The sequence below is a fragment of the Pieris brassicae genome, chromosome 4 (assembly GCF_905147105.1).
Source record: "Pieris brassicae chromosome 4, ilPieBrab1.1, whole genome shotgun sequence".
Classification (NCBI taxonomy): domain Eukaryota; kingdom Metazoa; phylum Arthropoda; class Insecta; order Lepidoptera; family Pieridae; genus Pieris; species Pieris brassicae.
Window position 1 is genome coordinate 22499899 of NC_059668.1, and position 21982 is coordinate 22521880.

General features: G+C 38.6%; 3 protein-coding genes across 7 annotated transcripts; all 3 read left to right on the forward strand.

Moving 5' to 3' along the window:
* The first annotated feature begins 32 nt into the window (after window positions 1-32).
* Window positions 33-7515, forward strand: LOC123708092 (traB domain-containing protein-like). 3 transcript variants are annotated; one of them, XM_045658595.1, is made up of 11 exons: window positions 33-126; window positions 390-563; window positions 1571-1660; window positions 2097-2287; window positions 2480-2604; window positions 2772-2898; window positions 3577-3716; window positions 4197-4348; window positions 4954-5059; window positions 6150-6283; window positions 6763-7515. In XM_045658595.1, exons 2-10 carry the CDS (start codon window positions 401-403, stop codon window positions 6262-6264), a joined length of 1209 nt encoding a protein of 402 aa, XP_045514551.1. In that variant the 5' UTR covers window positions 33-126; window positions 390-400; the 3' UTR covers window positions 6265-6283; window positions 6763-7515. The 3 variants fall into 3 exon arrangements, with proteins under 3 accessions (XP_045514551.1, XP_045514552.1, XP_045514553.1); XM_045658596.1 differs by lacking the exon at window positions 33-126 and adding an exon at window positions 133-272; XM_045658597.1 differs by lacking the exons at window positions 33-126; window positions 390-563 and adding an exon at window positions 1443-1498.
* A 6108-nt stretch (window positions 7516-13623) lies between these two features.
* LOC123708481 (traB domain-containing protein-like) lies at window positions 13624-18602 on the forward strand. Of its 3 annotated transcripts, none has more exons than XR_006753609.1 (9): window positions 13624-13855; window positions 14131-14282; window positions 15389-15513; window positions 15660-15786; window positions 15860-16002; window positions 16475-16632; window positions 17827-17929; window positions 18127-18258; window positions 18478-18602. XR_006753609.1 is itself a non-coding variant. In XM_045659212.1 (9 exons), exons 1-8 carry the CDS (start codon window positions 13774-13776, stop codon window positions 18131-18133), a joined length of 897 nt encoding a protein of 298 aa, XP_045515168.1. In that variant the 5' UTR covers window positions 13624-13773; the 3' UTR covers window positions 18134-18157; window positions 18478-18602. The 3 variants fall into 3 exon arrangements, 2 of the variants coding, with proteins under 2 accessions (XP_045515168.1, XP_045515167.1); XM_045659212.1 differs by having other exon boundaries at window positions 18127-18157; XM_045659211.1 differs by lacking the exon at window positions 18127-18258.
* Window positions 18603-19922: 1320 nt separating this feature from the next.
* LOC123708277 (formylglycine-generating enzyme) lies at window positions 19923-21888 on the forward strand. The gene is made up of 4 exons (XM_045658928.1): window positions 19923-20526; window positions 20780-20951; window positions 21223-21382; window positions 21495-21888. The coding sequence occupies exons 1-4, from the start codon at window positions 19995-19997 to the stop codon at window positions 21633-21635; spliced, it is 1005 nt and encodes a 334-aa protein (XP_045514884.1). The 5' UTR covers window positions 19923-19994; the 3' UTR covers window positions 21636-21888.
* Window positions 21889-21982: the final 94 nt, after the last annotated feature.

A 21982-nucleotide genomic window follows, 5' to 3' on the forward strand; every position in this document is an offset into this window, starting at 1 on the left:
TTATGTTTTTTACAATGACAGTTAACAAACTACACTTCATTTTTGACAGCTACAAGTCTGTGCAAAAGACGTGAAACGTCGACGGCTGGTAAATCTGATTTATTTTGCGCAAATAATAAAAAAGAGGTAATCAATTAATTCAAATTTGAATCTAAGAATGTTTGAATTTATTATTTTGGGATACATAATTTGAAAGGAATAACCAAATATTTATTTAAACAAGCAGCGATTGGGTTTAATTCTCTCATGCTAACTTTCTTTAAAATCTACCAGTAGGTATCTTATAAAAAGAGTAGTATCTTGTTACTTTTCTGTGTGGTGTTTGGTTTTTCACTTCAAGAACAAATCATTCATAGCAAACCATTATTAATAAATACCACTTATTTCAGATACTCATACAATGGAACCAACCAGTGAAAGGGACTTACTAATAAACCAACCACAAAAAGGAGTTGGAGTAAAATGTGATATTGTCAATGAATGTCAGATGTTTTTGAAAGCGGAAGAAGGCGGTGGTGATGCCCATTCAATTATGCATGACCCTGCTTCAGCAACTGATAAAAGTATATAGTTATTTTACTTAAGTTTATGAGTAATAGCCTTAAATATTGTTATTAATAATATATGTTGTCACCATAATAATTCCAGTTTTAGTCATAATGAAGAATGAATATTTATCATCTAATTTAAATCATACAATCATTGTAATGTCACCGTTAAATTCTTGTAAAAAAATGATATGAAGTTTTTGCTCTGAATCTTTATTGCTTACATACTTTAATATTTCGTATTTTTTGTATTCTAATAATAGATATCCATTGCTGCTCTTAAATGCTCCTCTAAAAATCTTACATGTACCATGCCATCACTATATTTTGTTGTTATTTTAACCCATCAAATGCAAGAAGTCAGATTTTTTTTGGACACTTACAACTTTTAAAAATAATGTTTTAAATTTTCCAATCCTATCCTATATAATATGGCAAGTTATATTAATATAATATAACAGTTTTTACAATTTCCTTTATGCATACTCAAGATTCAATAATATGTATTAACATAATAGTAGTCTTCTGTCATGTTCTTGCTTACTTGGGAATATTAAATTAAATTGACTGTTCTAGTCTGTACGCAATGTTAGAAAAGATTGTATTCATACAAAAATTTGAAAATAAAATATATATATATAAAGCCTTTAATCAGGTCTAAATATCAAAATTTCTACAATCATTTTTTTTATAATATATTAATAAATCAAAGTTTATATATAGAATTCTGTGTCTCATATTACAACAAAATATTATGTAGCACCTATAACTCATACATATATATATATATATTGTGAGCCAGTCTTACATAAAACATTATAAGAGGATTATGTAGGTATGTGTACTCTGTATGGCTTCTTCTCCACCTTGGATTTCAGTCAGTGTTGAGGAATCTGTTGTATGAGTCTATTAAAAAATGGTTTTTAAAAGGAGAAATGGTAGAAAAAAAAGTAATAAGAATTTTTCAATGTTTTTTATAACTTTAATTTATATTGTGTTTTTAAGAGATTTTATTGTTTAAGGTAAAAATAATTTTGTTCCTGTTCCTCAGCAAGATGTAAAGGAGTTTTCATCTGAAGAAACATTAGCAGAATCAAACACAGATAATGAAGGTGATGTTATTTAATAATTGTACGAAGTACTTTCTTTTGGGTTAATAAAAATGGAATTTCCTATAAAACACTCTAGAATTAGCACTATTCAGTTTTTGTGATAGAAATTGCTGTAATTTTTTACAAATCTGTTATTGGTTTTATATTCATAATATTTATTAAAACAGTAGTATATTATAAAATAAAGTCCTACTTCTATCTGTATTTTCACCAATATAATGAGGAGTTTAGTAAAATATTTATCAAAGTCCACAGATCATGGGTGGCCACCAGTGCAGGGCCATGGCAGGTTAATAGTTAATGAATAATTCACTACAGCTCAATAGCTGTACTGAAGTATTGTGTCTCAAATGTCTATAAACTGTCTAAAATATTATTTGAGATTTAAAACAAATAAACAATTGGTTTTAGTTAACAATAATTCATTGTACTGCAGGTACTAGTAGCAGACAGTCATTAAACGAAAGTGTCCAAGCGCAGCATGGTTCAATTAACACTGAGTCACCGGACTTTAAGGAAGAAGGTTTGCCAAATACAGTCACTGTATTGGATGCTCCAAATGGTGGTAAAGTGTATCTGGTTGGCACGGCTCATTTCAGTATACAGTCCCAGGAAGATGTTTCAAGGGTAAGGTGCTTCGTAACTGCTGAAAAGACATAAAAGACCAGCAATGCGCTTGGAAGATATCTTCAAGGCGGTGTCACTTAATATCAATTCACCTCGTACCCGTTTGTCCTCTGTCCTATAAAAAAGTAGTAGCTGTAGTCTTATGTCGGTAGGTCACCTAACACCTTAATTTAAAGTAATTTAATATTGTAGGTAATACAGGAAGTCTCACCACACATAGTGATGGTGGAGTTATGTGAGCAAAGGACCAGTATATTATTACTTGACGAGGAAGTTATTTTAAGGGAAGCCAAAAACATTAATATTAAGAAGATTAGGTAAGTTCAATTATTTATATTTTTATTAACTATAGTATAATATTTAATTTTGTTATTACACACTTTGCTTCAAAAGTAAGAAAAGCAATAACCAGCTTAATACTTTTAAATCAATAGAATTTTAGTTTAGTGTATAAATATGAAAATAATAAGTTGATTAATTCTAGGGCAACAATGGCTCAAAACGGAGTTTTTAATGGGTTAATGTATATATTATTGCTGAATATGTCTGCCCACATCACCAGGGAGCTGGGCATGGCTCCCGGTGGAGAATTCCGAAGGGCTATGGCGGAGGTGAGATATTTTAACATTCACTTCAATTTCATTTATACGGTAACGATTTAGAATTTCAATACAACATTATATTTTATTTTTTTATACTTATTCCACCAGCCAAAATTACTTGGAGGGGTTCTAATCAAGGTCCCCCGAGATAACGACCTAATCAGTATCATCAAATTCAGCTACGTATTTCTAAATCCAACCCCCTAAATTCGAGAGAGAGAGATACGACCTCCCCAAACAACGCACCCACACAATATAGATGTTCATGGGTTGCGATGACTTTTTGGGCGTCCCATAGGCTCGTTTGCCTCTATGCTATAAAGAATATTATTACGTGTTTGGGATAGTAATCTACCCACTTTTTTTGTTTTTGTTAATACAGTAAGTAACATCCTGGCGGTAGACCCTTCAAACTAGACTGGAGTAGTCGTACGTCAAATAATACTATATTTATTCAAGTCCTATCTGTATCTATAATGATAACTCAATACAGGCTTGAATACTAAGCTCGATTGCTCGATTGTTTCTGAAGCCAGATCGTGTTTTGTTTGACCGCAAGAGAGGGAGTGTGATTAACATAACAAAGGTGCAGGCCAAGAAAGGAACAAAAAAAAAACCATAAGAAAGGAAGGTCGCAGTCCTAGAGCCGACTGTTCTGCGAGTGTAAGAGACCTTTATAAATTTTAGGCGAAGAAGATCCAGAACTGCATTGTGCAATTGGGGGACCGGGCTATTGACATCACCTTGCATAGAGCCATCGCTTCACTTTCTTGGGGCCAGACGTTTCGTTTCATATGGCATCTGCTGACGTACAATCAAAGTATAAGGTATTTACCGCTATGAGTGCATCATGTGTATCTCAGTTTTAAATTCATAATAATTTGTGAACTGGAATTGAAAGTTTTTAATAGAAAGTTAAAATAACATATTTTTTCTTCATCAATATCTCTTTTTCATATAAACCCAATGATCATAACTGTTTCAATTTTCTATATCTGAAGGAAATTTATAGGGAGGTATTTTGTTAATTGCAAAAATTATGTAAATTAAAACTACCGTCATACGTAAACTACAATAATCGTCGTTCCACAACTGAGGGTTTTAAGGCAGTTTCTGCCGCACACCACCGCTATGTGGAACCAGAATCCCACTGAAGTATTTCCGATCCTTTTGTGTGCAATGTGAGTGCCCATGGGCGGCGTTATCACTCAACATCGGGTGAGCCTCCTGCCGTATTCAACTATTTTACATTCCCGCGCCGCGTAGCCCTAATTACAATATGGTCACGGGCATTGACCTGCTTTCAGTTTGGAAGAAGTAGAGAAATGTAAGCAAAAGAAGATGCTAGAGGATATGCTGGAGGAGATGTCCGACGAGTTTCCGGCTCTGAAGAGAGTGTTCGTGGTCGAGAGGGACATGTACCTCTGCCATTCGCTGCAGGTCGCCGCGCTGCAGATACGTGAGTGGCGGACATATTTATGTGCATTTATACGATACTAGCTGCCCCCGCGAACTTCGTTTCTCCTTAATGTGGTTTAGTTAGCCTTAATACCGTGACACGAAAGAATAATTTCACTGTATTATCGTCACTATAATTTGAATTTGATTTACACTTCGGTCTAAGTAACACGTGGTTGGCTATGCTAACACCAAACATTAATAATTGGAAATAATTGAATTTCACGGTATTTCGTTTACTACAAAATAAATTTAATTTATACTTAAGCCTCAATAACACGTGGTAATCATGATATTGAATTGTAGCTTATATGACACGTTTTTCGGTTTACCATAGCAGTGCAATCTATTGATTGCTTACTCAATCCATTCGAAAAGTATCGACATACAATCTTTTGGTGTTAACAGATAATTGTGGCTGTCAATTAATTATAGACAAATAATTTGCAATAAAATAAAATTGCGACCAGACTGCTCTCGGTGTGCCAATTTTATTTAAAATCGGTTAAGTACTTTAGGAGCCCATCGCGGACAAACATCGTGACAGGAGATTTATATATATTAAGATAATAGATATTTAGATTGCGCTTCATTGCTATTGTGTAGGTCGTGAGCCGTGCCGCGTTGTGGGCGTGGTTGGCATAGGACACATGGCGGGCATCGTGGAGCATTGGGGCAAGATTACTTCCGAGGACATCGCTCCGTTGCTCGTGTGAGTTTTTCATACGTTTAAAGTAGTCAAGTCGAGTCAAAAATCATTTATTCATATAGGTAACACAATGTACACTAATCAACGTCACTAAAAAAGAAATATACATTTAATACTTCTAATAATACATTTACTGCCAGTTCTCTAATCAAGGGCGTAGAACGGAAGAGAAGAACTGGCAATAAACACTCCGCCACTCTTTTTAATCGCCAAGTATGTTTTAGTAGGACAGATACTTATGAAGTGGACTCCGCATTGTACAAATAAATGCAATCCAGCTGTCTACAACATTATTGCGTTGATTGCCAGAGTTAATAATCTTATTTTTAAACGCCAGTCACAAAACGTGGTCGAAATAATAATAAATCGTTTATTTGCTAAGAAAAAGGTACATTCAGAATTATTAATTATAAAAAAAACAGCACAATAAACATACAACAATAGGCATGCAAATGTCATAGTAATTATTCGAACACTGGTTATTTATAATGTAAAAGTTGTCAAAATGTATGGTCTAAATAGTCGCCTAGGCTTTAAAGACCCTTCGCCTTTAAAAACTTAATCACCCCGTGAAAGCATTACACGGCAGTGATCTATAACTTCCAGGAAGGTGATAAAATAGTTTGGTAGCCATGGCGTAACAGTTTTTTGAATACGTGGTGCAACATTCAGGCACTCATAGCCGTGTTGGATCCCTCGGTAGGTACTGGGAGGTATCTAATCAGGTAAAGGTTTATTTTTTGCTCCTATTTAGTTTCTTCTTTATAATTATTAAATTTATTATTTTAATTATTATGTAATATGTATTTTTGCACTTCATGCCTACCTTATGTAATTTAATACATTTTTTTCTTTACTCACAGTGGTTGCCTGGAAGAGATCGCTCGAAAGCGATAAGACCGCCAGTTTCCCTCCTTTTCATGTAATTATGTTAAATTGTTGTTTGTTAACGTGTCGCATAGGACGTCTTCAGGACTGGTTGACGCCATCTTTGGAGCAGGGTGTTGGCGTGTTCTCCAAATTACGAATGTTTTTTTTTTAAGTACAGGCTCCGTAGTCACTATTCAATATGAAATGGTACTGATTGTTGCAGCATCCCCCCTCCGTCCCTTTCGACTCGAATCCTGCGCGTGTCCGTTCGAGCGGCGTGCGTGGGCGCATTGATTTACGCCGGGTACAAGCTCATACCGCGGCGTTGGCTGCCTTGATCCACGCAACGCACTGATAGTATGTATTACATTATCTCTATATATTTACTTTAATAAACTTTCATATAAGTAAACGGAAACGGAAACATATTATTTTTCTCTTAAATAGTTGATTTAATAATACTAATTTGTATTAGTATATTTGCTTAAGGTATTTAATCGTGTTAAAATAAATAGATCAATGGCACTACAACATTTTTAGGTCTGGGCCTCATATTTCTGTATATTTTTTTCATAATCATTTGTCAATGGTAGCAAGTATGTGATAAGCCTTCTGAGCCTGACAGACGCATTCGATTTTTTGGGTCTAAGGCGATGGTTCACTGCCGGGGATCGAATTTACGACCTGGGAGATGACGGTCGCACGCTGAAGCCATTAGGACAACGCTGCTGTGACATAAACATTTGATTAAATACTAATTAGTATATTATCTACATTTATTTATTTGTGAAGCTTTAAGTTTAATCGTGTTATCTCATACTTAATTTTCTTTACAGACTTGCTCAAAACAATTGGAGTCTCAATAGTTTCAAAATCGACCAAATCGTGTCTTTTATAGTTAATAAATAAATAATAATAATTGCGGTTAGACCGACATAGTGCTGTTATTTGGTTAAATTATTTCACACTTCAGTTTATTTCAATTTAGTTAAATATCGCCCAAATGATTTAAAATTATTCGAAAGGATTTAAAGTTTGCGAAATATATAAGAATTTACGTAAAATTTATTGTATTCCACGAATATAAATCGCTATTTTAACGATGTAAAGTTCTAGAAGTACTTTTAATTTTTGCGAGGTCTCTAGCCATCTGTTATTTGTCTTAAAGCGGGATCGAATCCTGAGAAAACAAAATAAAAAATGGCCATCGCTAAATTCCCAAAAGCAAGTTTATAGTTTATAATTAATCAGAATTGGTTTTGTGGATAAAATCCGTAGTTGGATAATGTGTGAACAATGATTATCTTGGTTTATGCAATTTAAATTTCATTAATTCGTGTTACATAGTCAGTTAAATAATGGTTGCAATCAAAGACAAATAAATATTATCAAATTGAAGGGCGATGTTGCTTGTCCTATAAATGTGAGTTCTATTCTGTTATTGTTTCAAAGTGTTAAAATATTTATAAATGGATAATAAACACTTTATAAAAACGTGTATAATAATTGTAGCGAGTCCTTTATTCAGCTTTTTTATTTTTGAAAATTATTCTATAATCTATGATTGTTTTAATATAAGGACTGTGATATTTTGTGGTTTTATTTACCTTCTCTTATGAGATGGAGCAAAGGTGCTGCTCTTTCACTAACGTATAGGGTTCTTTGACTCGCTGTTGGCCTTGACATCGGGCTAATATGGCGAGCGTTGCTCGGCCTGAAAATGGGCTTTGCCCGAAACGAAAGGGCGACTTCTAGGTCTGCTAGAATAGGTCCTCGGCTTGGATGGCAGGATGGAAGCCGCTAGACTAGAGTGAGGGAAGTACGAACGACGAAGTAAAGGTGAAAGCGGTTTTTGACTATAATTTGTCATTCGCTACCGGGATTGGTTCACCAGGATCTGTTACGACATGTCGTGGCCTCCTACGGGCTTTTTTGTCCAAAAAGAGTTGGCGGATACATTTTTTTTAATGTAATAGCAGGCAAACGGGCAGGAGGCTCACCTGATGTGAAGCGATACCGCCGCCCATGGACACTCACATTGCCAGAAGGCTCGCAAGTGCGTTGCCGGCCTTTCAAGAATTGGTACGCTCTTTTCTTGAAGGACCCTAAATCGAATTGGTTCGGAAATACTTCAGTGGGCAGCTGGTTCCACATAGTGGTGGTGCGCGGAAAAAACTGCCATAGAAAACGCTCAGTTGTGGAACCACGGATGTCGAGGTGATACGGATGGTATTTTGTATTTTGCCTTGACGTCCGATAATGAAACTCAGCTGCGGGTATTAGACCGAACAACTCTTCTGAACACTCCCCATGGTAAATGCGGTAGAAGATGCAGAGAGACCCAACATCTCTACGCAACGCCAAGGGATCAAGCCGCACGGAACGTGATTGGTCCTCGACGATTCGAACCGCTCTTCGTTGAATACGGTCAAGTGGAAGGAGCTGGTACTGGGGAGCTCCCGCCCAGAGGTGAGAACAGTATTCCATGTGGGGCCGAATTTGCGCTTTATAGAGTTGCAAGCGGTGGCCCGGAGTGAAGTACCGTCTCGCCTTGCTGAGCACACCAAGCTTTTTGGAGGCTAATTTAGCCTTCCCTTCCAAATGACTGCGAAACTGGACGTTTATCGATATGTCAACGCCCAATATTCCGATGTTAGCTGAGGCTTTAAGGGGAGTGCCTTCAAAGAGGGGAGTAGCGACAAAGGGAGTTTTTTTAGCGGAAAACGCGCAGACTTGTGTCTTCTTGGGGTTAAATTGGACTAGATTTAGTCTACCCCAGTCCGAGACTCCACGTAAAAGAGTTTCGACTTCAGACACAAGTTTGTTCCGGCACTCATCAACAACAGCCCGAGAAATACCTGCCTGGCCCGTGTAAAAAGTATCCCCAGTGCTGTCGTCCGCATAGCAATGAAGGTTGCCAAGTTGCAACATATCATTAATATGCAGAATAAACAGGGTCGGGGATAGGACACAGCCTTGAGGGACACCAGCATTGACGGGTTTAAGGTCGGAGCATGCTCCGTCGATGACGACCTTAATGCTCCGATCAGCGAGAAAGCTGGAAATCCAGTTGCATAATTTCTCGGGGAGCCCATAGGCTGGAAGCTTCGAGAGCAGTGCTCTGTGGCACACCAGATTGAAGGCTTTCGCTATGTCCAAACTTACCGCCAGCGCCTCCCCCTTGGACTCAATTGCCTCTTCCCACCTATGTGTAAGGTATACAAGGAGGTTACCAGCCGAGCGACCACGACGAAAGCCGTACTGAGAATCGCTAATCAGCTGGCTGCCCTCTACATACCTTCTTGAGGTCTGGCCGTTAATAATGGTTTCCATTATTTTGGAGAATAAGGAGGTTATTAATTATAATGTCGGTGGTTCCTTCCCCTGATCATCCAAAGTTGAGTTCGTCGCAAAGAGACAGCCTAGAAGATCGGCCTTCTCTTTTGCAGTATGGGCCAGTGAGTCATCCTCCCTATGCAGTGGTGGAATAGAGGGCTGACAGAAATTCCCTTGGACAGCTTTGGCAAGAGTCCAGAAGGCTCGAGTTCCCGAAGGAAGGTGGGCCAATTTCTCACCAAACCTGGCAATATGCTCTGACTTTGCCTTAGCGATTTCCCGTTTGAAGGACCTAGAGGCTGAAATGCTTTTTTATGTTCGCCGATAGCCGCATCACAGGATGTCGCCACTTCTGCCCAGGCTTTAAAGCATTCACGCTTACGGCGCAAAGCCTCTTTGCACGAACGCCTAAACCAAGGCTGGGACTTGCCACCGACCGGCACCGCAGAGATTGGAATAAAAAGTTCCATGCCCTGCAGGACCACATCAGCGACAGCATCCGGAGTACTCAACGAAAAGCAGATGGGCCCCCAAGGGCAGGACGCAAAAAAAGACCGCATCCCATCCCAATCTGCTGACTTATAGTGCCACCCACGGCGACAGCCCGCAAAGCTAGGCCGTAAAGGGCGCGTGAGCGGCACAATGCTCCACACACACCACACCACACAATGATCTGATGAACTCAATGGCGGGTCAACAGAGACTTGGTAGGTATCCGGATACATGTCGGGTTGTACATATGTTCCGCGGGATATACTTCGATAGCGCATTTTAAGGTATGACGTCATCGTAGTGATTGAAGCCGTGCATTGTAGTGTCGCTACATATCTTTTTTTTTATAAAATAGGGAGCAAACGGGCAGGAGGCTCACCTGATGTTAAGTGATACCGCCGCCCATGGACACTCAATGCCAGAGGGCTCGCGAGTGCGTTGCCGGCCTTTTAAGAATTTGTACGCTCTCTTCTTGAAGGACCCTAAGTCGAATTGGTTCGGAAATACTTCAGTGGGCAGCTGGTTCCACATAGCGGTGGTGCGCGGCAAAAATTGCCTTGAAAAACGCTCAGTCGTGGAACAGCGGACGTCGAGGTGATACGGGTGGAATTTTGTATTCTGACTTGACGTCCGATGATGAAACTCAGCTGCAGGTATTAATCCGAACAACTCCTCTGAACACTCTCCGTGGTAAATGCGGTAGAAGATGTAGAGTGACCCCACATCTCTACGCAACGCCAAAGGATCGAGCCGCTCGGAGAGGGATTGGTCATCGACGATTCGAACCTCTCTTCGTTGATTACGGTCAAGTGGAAGGAGCTGGTACTGGGGAGCCCCCGCCCAGAGGTGAGAACAGTATTCCATGTGGGGCCGTATTTGCGCTTTATAAAGTTGCAAGCGGTGGCCCGGAGTGAAGTACCACACCAAGCTTTTTGGAGGCTAATTTAGCCCTTCCCTCCAAATGACCGCGAAACTGAACGTCGTTCGATATGTCAATGCCAAGTATTCCGATGCTGGCTGTGGCTTCAAGAAGAGTGTTTTCGAAAAGAGGAGTAGCGACAAAGTTTATTTTTTTCGCGGAAAACGCGCAAACTTGTGTCTTCTTGGGGTTAAATTGGACTAGGTTTAGTCTACCCCAGTCCGAGACTCCACGTAGTAGAGTTTCGACTTCAGACACAAGTTTGTTCCGGTACTCATCGACAACTGCCCGAGAAATACCTGCCCGGCCAGTGTAAAGAGTATCCCCAGTACTGTCGTCCGCATAGCAATGAATGTTGCTAAGTTGCAACATGTCATTGATATGCAGAAGAAACAGGGTCGGGGATAGAACACAACCTTGTGGGACGCCAGCATTCACGGGTTTAAGGTCGGAACATGCTCCGTCGACGACGACCTTGATGCTCCGATCGGCCAGAAAGCTAGAGATCCAGTCGCATAATTTCTCGGGAAGCCCGTAGGCTGGAAGCTTCGAGAGCAGTGCTTTGTGCCACACCCGATCGAAGGCTTTCGCTATGTCCAAACTAACCGCTAGCGCCTCCCCCTTGGACTCAATTGCCTCTGCCCATATAGATGGGTAATGTAAGGTATACTAGAAGGTCACCAGCCGAACGACCACGACGAAAGCCGTACTGATAATCGCTAATCAGCCGATTGGCCATTAATAATGGATTCCATTATTTTGGAGAACAAAGAGGTTATAGCTATTGGACGATAGTTGGACGGATCAGAGCGATCGCCTTTTTTAGGGATCGGATGTATCGAAGCGGTCTTCCAGCACTTCGGGACAGTGCCGAGCGAGTACAGGTACCGGAATAGGCGCGTCAGGACCGGAGCCAACTCAGGAGCACAAGTACGCAACACAATTGGAGGGATACCATCCGGCCCGCTCGACTTATGAATGTCTAAGGAAGATAGTGCCTTGCGAACAGCACGTTGCCGGAATGTGATTTCCGGCATTGAATAATCACACCGCGAAATCGACGGTAGTGATCCCCCTCGGTCATCCAAAGTCGAGTTGGACGCGAAGAGACAGCCCAAGAGGTCGGCCTTCTCCTTCGCAGTGTGGGCGAGCGAGTCATCCTCCCTGTGCAGCGGTGGAATGGATGGCTGACAAAAATTCCCTTGTACAGCTTTGGCGAGAGACCAGAAGGCTCGAGTCCCCGAAGGGAGTTGGGCCAATCTCTCGCCAAATCTGGCGATGTGCTCTGACTTTGCCTTAGCGATTTCCCGTTTGAAGGACCTGGAGGCTGAGTTATATGCTTTTTTTATGTTCGCTGGTATTGGCATCACGAGATATCGCCGCTTCCGCCCATGCATTAAAGCATTCCCGCTTTCGACGCGATGCCGCCTTGCAAGAACGCTTAAATCAGGGCTGTGACTTGCCACCGATCGGCACCGCAGAGAATGGAATAAAAAGTTCCATGCCCTGTAGAATCACTTCGGCGACAGAGGCAGCGACGGAATCTGGAGCTTCCGACGAAAATCACATAGGCCCCCAAGGGTAGGAAGCAAAGAAAGACCGCATCCCATCCCAATCTGCTGACCGATAGTGCCAAATACGACGACAACCCGAAAAACGGGGCCGAGGAGGGCGCGTAGTAGGCACAGTACTCCGGACCACACAATGATCCGATGAACCCAATGGCGGGTCAACAGAGACTTGATAGGTCTCCGGATGTGAGGTCAGCAGAAGGTCCAACAAAGAGGGTTTATGACCATCCACATCTGGTATTCGCGTAATCGCAGGGACCATTTGTGACAGGTCGTAAGCTAAAGCAAAGTCGTGAAAGGTGATCTTCTCGCGTGATCGGTGGTTTCCGAGCCGAGCCAATCGGCATGGTGAGCGTTAAAATCGCCAAGTATCACGATTTCAGCGGTAGGAACCCCTTCGAGCAGGGAATCTGTAGCCACTTGGATGTGCTCAATGAGTCGGTCAGTTTCGGTATTTCCGCTATGGGACCTATACAGACATGCGTAGAATCGCGGATGGTCATCGCAGTCTACGGGCAGCCAGAGGCTAGATAGGTCCCTTCCTTCAAGCGATCCGAGGCGACGAGAACAGATATCCTCTCTGACGTACGTAGGATGTATCAGCCGGGGAGGATATCTGAGTCTCAGTAAGGAAGAATAAGGCCGGCTTCGCAGTTTCGAGGTGAAAGTGAACCGCGTTAAGATTAGAGTTGAGCCCCCTAACATTGGTAAAGTCCACTGAGAGCGTGGAAGGGGATGCCTTCGGTAAATTCTTCCGTTTGCCCCGAGATCGAAACCTATAGTTTTTAGCGCAGTTTTTGCCCACCCCAGAATACGAAGGGCAGCCTGTGCATCCACCACCGAATACTGATTATTCCGATGATGGACGCTCAGAGGGGGATTCTCCACAGCGGAAACGTGTGGTACCCCCCTGGGGTAATCTCTGTTTAAACTACATCTTCATATTCTGGGGGGGGGGATTGATGGGCTCCGGGAGTCTCACTCACCGCACGAAACGCGAGTACAATAAGATGAACCTATTGCATCACTTCACGCCAGTTTTCTGTGAGACTGCCCCGGTCGTGCCGTTTGGCTGAAGCCCGAAAGCAACAGCATGGCACTCCCACTAGGAAGGGGGTTGACTGACTGCACTGGTGAAATAACCTCTGTCACAGCTTATTTCACCAGTATATCTATATAAATAATAAGTCTGTTGAGATGCAATAGTAATGATGATGTGGCTCTCAGACGCGTTTGAATCAAGTGAAATCAAAAAAGCAAATACAATCTGCCAAGACACTAGCTTATAATTTTAATGGTAATTGGTCGAGTTATTAAAAACTTTTTGAAAATGAAGAAATTTAAATGTAACAACTCATTTCGAATAATTTGACATAAAAAGTAAAAGCGACTGGGGCATGAGTCGAATAGACTGAAATCAACAATGGATTGGATTTAAGTTTTCGGGATATAAATCAAAATTTTCTGTAAATAAAATGTTTAGGTCGTACAAAATTAAGTAAATAGTATATAAAAACATGATATAAAAAATGAGATACCAAACATGTATTACACTCAGGAACCTTTTGACGTTTACTAAATTACATGGAGTCCAACAAAATGGCAATAACCGTAAGTAAACAATTTAACAAGATGCACTAATGTTTAAATTAATGAATTATTACTATGTTTTATAGAAGTTTTTCTTGTTCTCATATCCTATCAAAAAAGCAAGTACACACTAGAACCTAACATTGAGCCCAATGGCCCAAGCCTAATTTCAGTCTTTGTCCATGTGCAATATCTAGCTCATTTATTAGATATTTACAAGCTACACCATCTATTCTAATATTGTATGTTTGGCTGCTAGATTACAACGAAACAAAGCATTTTATATTAATGTTTAGGGTTGCTGCCCAGTATCGTTCGGAAATATAGCAAAACATCAAACCTTAACTTGCCACAATCAGCCACCTTATTGCAAAACGATTCCCAAGGCACCGTCGTTTTACTTGGAACTGTTCATTTTAGTAAACAATCAGTGGAGGATGTGTCTCAGGTACGTACTAGCTAATAAAAAATAATCCCTATTTCTGTCTGGGTCTGTAACTCATATCTTGGTATCGCGTTCTTTTACAACGGTGTATAATTTTTGACTTGATCAGTCCATCTCGTTGAAGTCACGATATTTTTCCTTCGGATTTGCCAATCACGATGGGCTCCTCTGGATTCTCGTCGACCCTACGCATTGTGACCAAAGTGAAGCGAAATGAAGCGTTGCCGGCATATAGTTGATAAACGGGTTTTAATAGATATGGAGGTCGGTAAGGATCAATGAATTGGTGCGTTCAGCAATCCACGGTAGCTCCAGCACCACATTTCAAAATCTTCAATCTTCTGTTTTTCTGGCTAAGATTGTCCACGTTTCTGCTCCATATAGTCAGATAGAAAATACAAGGGTACGGATAAGGTTATTTTCTCCACTTCCATGTTAGGGTCATAGCATCTTAGCGAAAGCGCTATCCATCTTCTCTCGGGGTACTGCTGCAGTCATTGCAGATTTGGAATCACAAGTACTCATAGTGGTCGAGCTTATTATTCTTAGCCGTTTCCCCTTACTTGGTGGTTGGAGCCACAGTCAGCACCGGGTTTTGTAATCACGTTGATATGTGTGATGTTTACTATATCTGTCACTTGGTGATATCCAGGTATATAGCCTACAAATACCAAAGCAAGAGTGTGTGAGTAATGTCAAAGTTCTCTTCACAGCAGAACTGTATAAAACGCGTGCCTCGTTAATTTTGTCCTCTAATACCCTATTTGCTCGTTACACGACTCCTACGACACGGTACCTCCTACTTTGACATTATAGTCCCGCAAGATAATTGCAACTTTTTGAAACTTCTTTAAGTGGCAAAGTAAGCGTATCATATTTTCTTAAATGGCCGGACTAGATGTATTTCTTTTCTCCCCTTATCTCCCAATTAATAAGTCCTTATTTATATAGTATGATAAAACTGTGTTTTTGACAGTTGTAACGTAATCATCAGTCGATTAGGCGCAGTGGGGCGCATGCGTTTACCAGTTTATAAAACATTTTCATAAATCATCTCAAATAATCATCATTATAAAACAATTTCCTAAAACTAAATCTTCGAATTTCAGATAGTAAAAGGGCTTGATCCAAATGGAATAATGATTGAGCTCTGCCGGCAAAGAGTATCTCTTCTAGAATTAGACGACAAAAAATTCTTAGAAGACGCGAAAAACTTTGATGCGAAGAAAATAAGGTAAAATACAAGAAATTTCTTAATAAATCTTATTTCAATTTTAAACTTAAGTGTTTTTTTTTTAGTTTTTTTTTATTATTATAATGAATGATTCTGTTTGAAATAATGATAACTTTAAAACTTTTTGATAATTTTGGGTTTTATAGACAAGCAGTAAAGGGTCAAAATTTCGTGTCTGGGATGTTGCATGCTATGTTGTTGAAGACTTATGCCGACATTGCCAAAGAATTAGGAGTCGCTCCTGGCGGGGAATTCAGAAGAGCATATCATGAGGTTATTCTAAAAAATATTTTAATATTAATATTTAAGATTGCTATTATATTATGTATATTTTATTTTTATTTAGATGAAAAATATACCTGGCTGCAAGTTATTCCTTGGTGATAGACCAATACAAATCACGATTGCAAGGGCTTTTCAATCGCTGAGTGTTATAGAACTGGGTCAGGTCTTGTATCACTTGACCAACGCCAAACCAAAACCAATTGAGTGAGTTACTTTTACTTATTATAGTTTTATGTACTTATTATTGTAGAAAAACTATGTATAAAACACTAGCTGACCCTCGTGATTGAAACTGCATTAACTGCGGTTGTGGAGAAATTGACAATAGTTTCAGAGATTAGCACAAATAACGAAACAAACTCTTCAGCTTTATTATCATTTTATTAACGCCCTGCATTTAATTAATTACATATATGCAGCAACCATTTAAAAACATAGTAAGATACAACATACTTTTGGATCAAATATGTTAATGCTCTAAAAAATCTCTTCTCCATTAAAAAAGGAACGAAAACTATGTATATATATTTATATATGTATTTAACTACATAATAGTATTGCCATATTAAGTATAATGCACTATGTTTTCTGGGGCGAATTCTCTCTTCTTTTTAAAAATGAATAAGATTTTTTGATGTGATTGTAAAAATACATATATTTGTACCCTGTATTACAGTAAACAGCAATTAGAAAAATACAAAGACCGAGATTTTGTGCACGCGCAATTTGAAGAGATTACTCGAGATGTGCCAGCTTTTAAAAAAATATTTCACGTCTTTGTCGATGAAAGGGACAAATGTCTTGCGTATTCGTTGCAAGAGTGCGTGCGTACTGGTATGTAATTTATTTTTCGTATGTATTAATGCGTCCTCAGTGATCACAACGCAATTTATGATTTGATCGGTTGACAGAGGGCCTTGCCCTTTAGGTCCCCTCTTTCTCTGTCCTGTCACAAATGTCCTCCGGCGTCGAGAATGATGACGCCATCTAGTGAAATAATTCTTAGTGGAAGTGCCATGCTGTTGCTTTCGGGTTTTAGCCGGGGCAGGCGCGAGCCAGTCACGACCGGGGAAGTAAAACTATCTCGGAACTCGGCAGAACTTATTGTAAAAATTTTGAAGGGGCAGTTTAAATAGAGACTACCCCAGGGGGTACCGAACTATAAGCACCCGCCAGTGGCCAGGGCTTTTTCTACTTCTACTTCTTCTTTTTCCTTTTTTTTCTAGGGACGCCACTCTAGAATAATCTCTCTCAGTGCTCTATAACTTAGAAACTATGCAATTATAAATTGATCTCGGCGAGACGGTGCAAAACTATTATGCTCGCCGTGGACTTCATAAACGTTTGCTGTCCATTACCGTTTGGAGTCTGTTGAGCCCGCTTTGCACTTTCTTACCGAGAAAACCTCAGAGATCTTCCGGGCTGATACCTCCCACCTCTTCCGGGTACAAATCGGAAAATTCCTTGTGTCACGGGCGCAGGTTTGCGTGTACATCAGGAGGATATTTATTCTCGCCACCTCGGGACCAATGAAGAAACGTACCTATCTAACCTCTGGCTCTGCGTAGACTGCGATGACCATCCGTTATTCTACACGTGCCTGTAAAAGTCTCATAACGGAAACGATACAACTGACAGACGTATCGAGCACATCCAAATAGTTACAGATTTTAACGCCTTCCATGCCGATTAGCTCGGCTCTGAAATCACCTATCTATCACACGGGAAGTTCCTTTCACCTTTTAGATGCGTACAACTTGATACAAATGGTTAAGCCAGTTTTTGCCGCGTACCACGACTATGTGGAACTGTGGAACCAGTTGACCACTTTAGGATCTATGTATTTCCAAAACAATTTAGTATCCTACAAGGAAAGGGCGTGTCCACGGGCGCCGGTATCTCTGAATATCAGGTGATCCTCCTGCCCGTTTACCCCTGTTCTATACAAAAATCCTAAGGGTTCTTTGATAAAAATATATCGACTCTCAGATGCATATGTCTCAATTGTAAATATGCTTACTTTTTCAGTTGAAAAACCTCGCGTTTTAGCGGTAGTAGGGATGGGACACGTTGACGGCATTATTAAATATTACGGAAAAATGAAACAGGAAGATATCGTACCCTTATTATTGTAAGTTTTAAACCTTGATAGTACTATTTGTACATGCGTATTTAGGTAGGTACTTTAGACAAAAACTACTTCTTTATATGTAATGGTCAACTTATTAATTTAAATTTCTTCTATTGGAAACAGCAATAATTTTACCGTAAGTACCAACGTTTTAATACTTAAAAGATTTAAGATAAACCGTAATTTTTTCTTTTCAGTGAATAATCTTTGAGTCACATCTTCCACGAGGTGAGAAAACTATTGCTGTTTCTTTTTATTGATGCTTCAATCAAAAGTACACGGCTGTGTATATGAATGTACCTATAATTATTGTCCACACAAAGGTTTAGGTGTGTGTTTGTTATTATTTTACACGAGACTAAGAAGACAATTTATGTATTTTATAGAACCGAACTCAACTCAGAATTTAATTTGAATGTCATTCTTAGAGCGGTGAGTCTCGCTTAGAAACTAAGTTCTTATTATATACATATTATATTTATGTAATACTATCTAATAAAAACTATGAATACCAATTAAAATTATGTAATTTATATTCACAATTTCAGGGTCCCTCCCACACCTGTGCATAGGATAATTCTGAGGACTGGCTTAAAATTCTCATTTTATTTCTTGATATTTTCACTTTTGTACCGATTAATATTTGGTTAAAATAAATGTGTTGTTTTAAATACGAATTCTTAAATTTATTAAAATACGTACACGGAGCGCTATTTATGTTTTCTATAATTATACAATATATTTGTCTTTACTGTACATGAACTATATATACATATATTCTATGTGATTTCACTTAGTGTTCATGTAGATGTCAGTCTAAAATAATATTGTTACGAGCTGGGCACCTCGGACCGCTCGAGTAGTTCCTGAGCGGTTGGAGCAGTCGCTCTGCGGTCGAGTTTCGCCTTGCGGTTGACTGCTTAGAGCTATCGGACCCACCATACACGGACCGCTACAAGCGGTTGCTGCCGACCGGGCGCCACTACCTCCACGCTCTCCACTGATTACCAATCCCTTCCTCTCGACAGGCAACCTAGACTAACTAATTTATCAAATGAAACCTCGGACAGTCTAAAGTAGTTGAAAAACTCTTTTTATTGTCTTCTCTCAGCTGGGAACACAAAGTACGAAATATTCCATGCTATTCTCTTGATTTGTAGTATTGGACACATCCACGTACTACGGTGTCTTCTACGCCTACGTTCACGTAATATTAGTACAAAAAGCTGTGTTTTTTCATCGAAATCCATATTGTAAATGAATCAGTATTATTTTGCGGTACGTCTATGGCCAGCGTAAGATACATCGCTTATTCGTACCATGACATCGAATAAACGAGACAGTTTCTGTTCCCACGTGACCATGAGCGGTAATCAAATTTCGTTCATTCAATTTGTATGAAAATTCGTACAATGACCGTCCCGCTTTCTAACTATGGGGCCGTTCAAGTATTTCGTAAGTAGATTTACTGCAATTTATAACACACCTAAATTTTCATAAGGTGTATGTTATAGGTAAAAACTGCAAAAATAGCCGTCGACGGTACCTAAAGTCAACAGTAACTCAACTGGATTGTTTTAAGAAAGCTCATGGTAGGCCCCATGAACTCTAAATACCTTGGCATACAATGATTATATTCTTTATATCATTTTTTTTTGTTGTCCTTTTATGTTGACATGGGTATGTATGTATATGTATTTTCTAAAGCTTCATTTTGGCGATCGCAACGACGTCCAAGTTTACCAAAAATACCAATATGAAAAATAGCATGGCTTTTAAATAATTAAATTTAGCATTTCCATTTATATTAGGAAAAGGTTGAAATACACTTAGAATATATACAAATACAGTGAAACCGATCCGACGCGGAAATAGATAGGACCGTATTTTTACGATCCTATACTCTATATAGTTCGTTCATCACTACTAAATGTCAAGTTCCGATACATCAATGTCAAATTGCAAAGGTATAATTTCAAGTTTCAATCAATAGTTTAATCATTAATGTTTATTTGGTTGTAAATATTTTGAGTAAAAGAAGCGGTTTTGTACTGTAAGAATTATAATGTATTTTTATATTTTGTTTGGTGTTATTCTCCAATTGAATAGTGTTTATAACAAGGATAGTGATTGTGGTTGTAATGTAAAACGTGAAAATCCACAACATAAAGGCAAAGACAGCGTATTTGGTTCTATCTTGGACAAAGACCGGTGTCAATCACAATTTAATTGTCTTGATAATGTTGAGCAACATGTAAACAATCAAATGATTTTAATACCCAGAGGGTATTACCAAGTCGGTACTGATGATATAGCCATAGAAGCAGACAAAGAAGGTCCTAAGCATTTAGTAGAACTTAACAGTTTTTATTTAGATAAATACGAAGTATCTAACAAGGATTTTTATGCTTTTACGAAATCTACTGACTATAAGACTGAAGCGGAAACTTTTGGAGATAGTTTTGTTTTTACACTATTTCTAAATAATACGGTTAAAGAAAAATTAAAAGACTTTCGTGTGGCCCAAGCTCCTTGGTGGTATAAAGTGTCTAGTGCCTCTTGGTACCATCCATTTGGACCAGATTCCAATAATTCAGGTTAGTTAGTACATTATATACTTTGCTATATTTCACTTCACCTTAAGATTTAATTTTTTTAATATATAGTGGTCTTATTTGATATTTGTATACAATTCTTATAAAATAATGTTACTTATTTATCTACAATGCAAATTAAACAAATCATAAATAGACTTGTAATAGTTGAGTAGATTTTAAAAATTACTTTTTATTAAAGTTTATTTTAAATTATATGTTCAATTAGTATTATTGTTTCTAACATATTCTACAGATATAATGGATCATCCAGTTATACATGTCTCCTGGAATGATGCTAAAGCATATTGTTCATGGAAAGGGTTGAGACTACCCACTGAAGAAGAATGGGAAGCTGCTTGTCGTGGAGGTCACAGAGATACTAAATACCCTTGGGGAGATAAACTATTCCCTAATAAAAAACACATGTAAGTTCATGTACATTGAATGCCTTTTGATACTTAATTAGTAAGATGTTGTATGTTTGTTCATCTTGTTTTAGTCTATATTTCATTTGATCAAGTATGTAAATAAAACTTTGGCTAGCTATTTTGAATATGCTTGGCAAAATAGCATCTGTATTATTTTGATTGCATAATTAAAAAGAATATTTTGTGTTATGATTTGATAGTAAATTAAATAAAATAACACATTTTTGTATTAATGTTGAAGAAATAAATTGTCATGGCAATTTTTTAGGGCAAATATATGGCAGGGCACCTTTCCTCATTACAACTCAGCCAAAGATGGTTATATTGGTACAAACCCTGTGCATTTATTTTCACAAAACGATTTTGGATTACACAACATGGCTGGAAATGTTTGGGAGTGGACTGACAGTGTTTGGTCAAAAGATGCTGTAAGTTACTCAATATATTTGTAAACATTTTTAATAATTGTATGTGCTAAACTTTAACTAAATTTGTGTTTAATAATACATGCAGTTATATTAAACTCCTTTTTTTTTGTAGCCCCTGGAAAAGGTTAAAAGAGGTGGATCATACTTATGCCATCTATCCTACTGCTACAGATATAGATGTTCAGCACGTTCACACAACACTGATGACAGTTCTGCTGGAAACTTAGGTTTTAGGTGCGCAAAATCTGCATGAGCCTAAATGGCTAAATATATAACTGTAAACAAATAAGTATAACCAATATAATACTACATTTTTATGATAATCAAGTTATCAAATATGTATACTATAAGGTTTCTTGAAAGATTCCCAAAATTTGATAATAATTATGTAAGATAACATGGACTTATAATCTCATGAATAATAATTGCGCTTATCATTCCTATGAATTTATGTAGTACTTAATATTAAACTGTTACATTTTTTGTATCTAGTCTTCCTGTATTTAAATTGTTAATAAATGCATCTCAAAGTATCAAGGTGTTTTTACTTCTTTGCAACTAATATATAGTATAAAGAGTTTACTTGAGTTTTCTATATTA

What these genes read in the sequence shown, in the direction of transcription:
- LOC123708092 (XM_045658595.1), top strand. Translation starts at nt 401, where the DNA reads ATGGAACCAACCAGTGAAAGGGACTTACTAATAAACCAACCACAAAAA. An exon ending in ATTAATATTAAGAAGATTAG is followed by an intron (nt 2,605 to 2,771) that starts GTAAGTTCAATT and finishes GATTAATTCTAG; the next exon opens with GGCAACAATGGCTCAAAACG. An exon ending in ACGTACAATCAAAGTATAAG is followed by an intron (nt 3,717 to 4,196) that starts GTATTTACCGCT and finishes ACCTGCTTTCAG; the next exon opens with TTTGGAAGAAGTAGAGAAAT.
- LOC123708481 (XM_045659211.1), top strand. Translation starts at nt 13,774, where the DNA reads ATGAGATACCAAACATGTATTACACTCAGGAACCTTTTGACGTTTACT. An exon ending in TCAGAAGAGCATATCATGAG is followed by an intron (nt 15,787 to 15,859) that starts GTTATTCTAAAA and finishes ATTTTTATTTAG; the next exon opens with ATGAAAAATATACCTGGCTG. An exon ending in GCCAAACCAAAACCAATTGA is followed by an intron (nt 16,003 to 16,474) that starts GTGAGTTACTTT and finishes CCTGTATTACAG; the next exon opens with TAAACAGCAATTAGAAAAAT.
- LOC123708277 (XM_045658928.1), top strand. Translation starts at nt 19,995, where the DNA reads ATGTATTTTTATATTTTGTTTGGTGTTATTCTCCAATTGAATAGTGTT. An exon ending in ACCAGATTCCAATAATTCAG is followed by an intron (nt 20,527 to 20,779) that starts GTTAGTTAGTAC and finishes CATATTCTACAG; the next exon opens with ATATAATGGATCATCCAGTT. An exon ending in GTGTTTGGTCAAAAGATGCT is followed by an intron (nt 21,383 to 21,494) that starts GTAAGTTACTCA and finishes TTTTTTTTGTAG; the next exon opens with CCCCTGGAAAAGGTTAAAAG.